The sequence below is a fragment of the Vigna umbellata genome, chromosome 11 (assembly GCF_029865625.1).
Source record: "Vigna umbellata cultivar VRB3 chromosome 11, Vumbellata_1.0, whole genome shotgun sequence".
NCBI classification, from domain to species: Eukaryota; Viridiplantae; Streptophyta; class Magnoliopsida; order Fabales; family Fabaceae; genus Vigna; species Vigna umbellata.
Genome location: NC_142175.1, coordinates 17845781 through 17850933, shown reverse-complemented (window position 1 = coordinate 17850933; position 5153 = coordinate 17845781). Strand labels below are relative to the sequence as shown.

Here is a 5153-nt window from a genome sequence, read left to right as displayed (position 1 = left end):
TTTCTCACCAATTCTCTCTCGTAGAACCACGTCTCTCGTCCATTTCTCTCTGGAGAGCTCATCCTCGCGAGCCTTCTGCTTTCATCACAGTAAGCTTCGACACTCACATTTTCTTCTCAGATTTGCATTTTCTCTTTCTGCATCTCCTGACCACATCTAAACCTAGGGTTTCTTCATCATTTTGTCTTTTCCTACCATTATCACCATTTGTTTTCGATTTTAGCCGATTAAAATCACTCTTGATCCGTTCCAAACCTTTTTCACCTTTCAATCTTCATTTTGAACCGATTAATCGGTTCATATTGGGTTTCCTTCCATTTCTAGGATTTCTATCGAGTTTAACCCTCTATTTCTTGTTCTTCTTCGAGATTTTGTCATTTTTCCGCTGCGTTCATCTTTGGAGGAAGCTTCGAAGGAGCTCACGACACGCACATTCGTCATCTCCTTGGACGCTCGTCCATCTGTTGGTATCAGAGCTCAGGTTTCGGTAAGACAACAATATAACAATAATAAAATTTGGGAAGGAGAATGAAATGACGTTATAATGGTTTTCGTAATCCTCTGTAAAAAAACGTCCTCCAAATATTCTGAGTATAACAGTTCATATAACAGAAAAGGAAATGGCAGCAGCGAAGAAATGCACAGGACAAAAAGAAGAAGTCAGAGAATACGTAAATGACAACACCCTCTCCCTCCTCTAACAAACTTCTATTTAATGAATCCCCGTCCAATCATAATCATTGAGTTTAATATTCTTTTTCCTCACGCGCCTGCTTCCACGTGTTTCTTCCACCCTCATGTTTTCATGGTCTTCCCTCGTTACAATTCCTCCTCCTTTAAAATTAACCTTGTCCTCAAGGTTGAATGTTGGATAGGCTTTACGTAAGGCACTTTCATCTTCCCATGTAGGAGGTGATTCTTCTAACCCTTCCCATTGGATCAAGAACTGTTTTACTATCTTATTCCCTTGCATAATTTGACGATCTTGAAGCACAGTAGCAGGTTGAATAACAGGGGGAGTCTCAGAATCAATAGTGAGTGCTGGAACATATTGCTGAGTATGATCTCCCCTGCAAGGTTTTAGTTGAGAATAGTGGAAGACAGGGTGAATTTTTGCTGTTGGGGGCAACAACAACTTATAAGCAACAGAGCCAATTCGTTCAATGATAGGAAATGGGCCAAAGTATTTCATGCTTAATTTCTGATTCTTTCTCAGGGCCACTGAATTTTGTCTGTACGGTTGTAACTTTACCAGCATCATATCACCAATCTGAAAGTCCATGTGCTTCCGTTTGACATCAACATATTTTTTCATGTGGTGTGCTGTGATCGTAATAAATTCTGTTTCAGTTTGCTAATCATTTCCTGTCGCATCGTAAGGTCATCTTGAACTGTTGGAGGATCAGAAGCATGAGGAGTGTATTTAGTCAATTGTGGAAGATATCTCCCATAAACTACCTTAAATGGAGTCATACCACTGCTGTGATGATAAGCAGTGTTGTACCAGAACTCAGCCCAAGGTAAAAATTTGACCCATTCTTTAGGAGACTCATACGTATAACACCTTAAATACATCTCCAAACATTTATTAAGAGCTTCTGACTGTCCATCGGACTGAGGGTGGTAAGTTGTGCTCATGTGCAAGGTAGTTCCACTTAATTTAAATAAGTGTTGCCAGAATTGACTTACAAACACCTTATCCCGATCTGAAACAATGGTCTTTGGAAACCCATGTAATTGATGACAGTTTTGACAAACGTGATGAGAGGGTCGCACCTCCCACAAAAGTTGTGCATAAAAGAATGCAGTATAGACTAGGAAGTGACTCCTAGGTCGTCTCACAAGGACCAATATTGCGGTTCAGTCTTAGATCACACACGGAAAAAGGGGGGTTTTGTGATTTTTTTGGTTGCGGTAAAATTAAATTAACTACAAATTAAATAACACACGACCGAATATAATTGAAAGCATTAAAGTGCATGAAAACTTTTAAAGAAAACAATACAATAGATAAATATTCAAACACAATTCATCACCAAAAAGAAGAAAATCATTTCAACATATAATATAAAATATTTTAAGGCAAAAGAAATAAAAGAAAATAAACTTCTCTACCATTAACCACTCATTTTTGCAAAAGGAATTTAAAGCAATTAAAATTGAAGCTATCACCATACCTTGCTACTCCTAAGTTATCCATTCATGCTAAAAAAAATAAAGGAAATGCATCCAATACCCGTGGGCCACTCTTCCAGCCATCACCGTGCACACCACCAATTTTTGCTACTTTTTTCATTCTCACACAATTGGAAAAACAATTCTCTTTTCTTCTAGAAACCGTGCCTTCACTACTGTGATGCTTCCTCCCTTTTATGCTTCCAGCCGTACCCTCTCTTTCCTTCTCCGTTCCAGCAAAGAAACAATCAAAGCTTTAATAAAATGTGAGCTTGTGCACCCTCCCAATCCGTGACAGCACACCACTTTCCAATTCCAAATTCCATGGATGTGACCCTTCAACATTCAGCACTTCCCTTCTCCACGTGCTCCGCTTCTCTTCCAGCTCCTACCTACCACCTCTACATTCTAATCTCTTTCATTCTCCAACAATTGCTGCCAAATGTCCCATCATCCTATACTTTATCCTAATCCACTCTTTTTATTCTCTGAATAAAAATAAAGTCACCATCCACCTTCACAGCAGCCGCATACCACTCTCTCCCCCTTGCGTTCTTCCTAAACGTGACACCATTTCATTTCTTTCTCCAAGAAAGAAATTAAAAACTCATTGTTACCAATAAGGAGTATTGGTAAATCTTGAAGAAATTTGTTTTGATGATGCTACAAGAAGTTTTAGTTGAAGAAGATATTAGAATTAGTTAAAAGCAAGTTGTAGAAATTAAATGTAGTAGGAAATTCTTGTAAACCTTGTAAAACTTGCATTTTTAACCTGCAATAATCGATTATGATTAAGCAATAATCGATTATCACAAGTCATACTTGAATAATCGATTATCACTTCATATAATCGATTATCACATTTTTGAAAACCTGTAACGGACTTGAATAATCGATTATCACTTACAATAATCGATTATTCATGGCAGTTGGGAGCTGTCCTTTGGCATTCAGTGTACTTGGCTATATATTTTGATTTGGAGAAATCAGAAGGTAACGTTGTTGAACAGAAGCTCTTGCAGAATACTGTTTGTCAGAGGAAGTTCTCAGAAGCTATAGTTCAAGTTCCCTTGCTTGGTCTCGTGAACAGGAGAGGCTCGCGTGTCGTGTGTCGATAGTCGGAGCAAGCTCTCTTCGAGTTAGCAAGGTGCTCTGCCTGGTCTCGTGAATAGGAGAAGCTCGTGTTTCGTTTGTCGATAGTCGGAGCGGTTCTCTTCGAGTTGGCAGAGTGTTCTTCTTCCGGTTCGTTCGTCGAAGGAAGGTTTATTTATCTGCTTTATTCACTATTTCTTGTAATCTGTTAAATAACTTTTTAGTGAAAAAGGTTAATCACTATTTATAGTGATTAACGACTGGACGTAGATTCTTTTGAATCGAACCAGGATAAAAATTGCTTGTGTGATTTTCTATTCCCTACACTCTTTATCTTTTACGCATATCAACTGTTTGATAAATTTTCTCTAAGAAAATTGTTTTTCTAAAATGGACCATTAAACTTGATTTGTGACCGTAACACGCTTTCCGAATATTTTATTCCGCTGCGCGACTCTATAACGGTACCGATTGTTCCAACAATTGGAAGCTGTACTAAATGGTCCCTATATTCCAAAAAGAACTATTGATGGTGTAGAAGTAGAAAAACCATACTTTAACTGGACTGTTGAGGAAAATAGAAGAGCCCAATTTGATATTAAGGCTCGGAATATAATTTTTTCTGCACTAACCATTGATGATTTTTTCAAAGTTTCTGTTTATGAAAGTGCTCAGGAAATGTGGGAATTTTTAAAAGTCACTCATGATGAAGTATCGAATGTGGCTAAGTTGACTTGTTCGAATTCATGCTCTACATCAAACTCCTCAAGCTCAAGCGATTCTAATGAGCAAGAAAATCTATGCTTGATGGCCAATGATAAATTATCTGAAAGCAAAATCTTGAAGGAAAAGAAGGACTATCAAGGTTCCTCTTCAAGTTTCAAATGTTATGGATGTGGTGAAAGAGGCCATGTGAAAGCTTATTGTTCAAGCAACAAAAGAAGTAAAGAAAGAAAAGAAAAGAAAATTCACAAGAAGAAAAAGGTTCACATTGCGTCGGAGGATAATGCATCAACCACCTCTAGTTCAAGTGATTCAGTTGAAGAAGTAAACTTATGTTTGACAGCTAATGTTGATGACACTGCAAGCCAAGTAAGTTGTTCTAATTCTGAATCTAGTGAATTTGATTTGCAAAAAGCTTTTCTTGAATTGCTTGATGAATCTGAAAAATTGAATGTTGCTCATAAAAATTTGAAAAAGGAATTTAAAGAATTGCGAATTAAATATGAGAAGGCATTAGATGAGGAAGTAAGTTTGAGAAATAAAATTTGCAACTTGGAAATGAAAGAGTCTTCAAATGTTGAACATCCTGTTGAATGTCTTTCATGTAAGAATCATATGCTTGATATTGATATTCTTGAAAACCTTCTTGAAGTTGCAACTGGAAATAATAATGTTGAAATGCCTATAACTGTTAGAAAGGTTTATAAAAACAAAAGTGTTTTTAAAAGTAAGAACCAAATTAAAAGAACCCGTAGGGTATGGGTTGAAAAAGGAACTGTGTCTTATAGAAATCCAAATGTTGTCACATGCTTTTATTGTATGAAAAAGGGGCACACTTCTAACAAATGTAGAATTAAACATTTTGATGTTCCAAATGGAAAATATGCTTGGATTCCTGTTATAAAGTAAATTGTCTCTAACCTCAAAGGACCCAAATGAGATTATGGGGACCAAAACTCTATTGTTTTGCTTTGCAGGTTAATTTTTCAAAAGGAAAAGAAGACTCTATGGTATCCTGGTATTTTTTAAGAGCCTTGAAATAATTTATGAATGTTAGATGTGTCTTAAAGTTGAAAATTTGGCCCAAATTTGTGTTTTTCGGAAATTAACGTAAATAATCGATTACCAAAAGTAATAATCGATTATCTCGTCCTCAAAAATTT

The 5153-nt window shown here is 36.7% G+C and overlaps 1 protein-coding gene across 1 annotated transcript; it reads right to left on the bottom strand.

Moving 5' to 3' along the window:
• Window positions 1-712: 712 nt before the first annotated feature.
• On the bottom strand, window positions 713-1282 carry LOC148191068 (uncharacterized). Its single transcript, XM_088101273.1, has one exon. The coding sequence runs from the start codon at window positions 1280-1282 to the stop codon at window positions 713-715; it is 570 nt and encodes a 189-aa protein (XP_087957399.1).
• Window positions 1283-5153: the final 3871 nt, after the last annotated feature.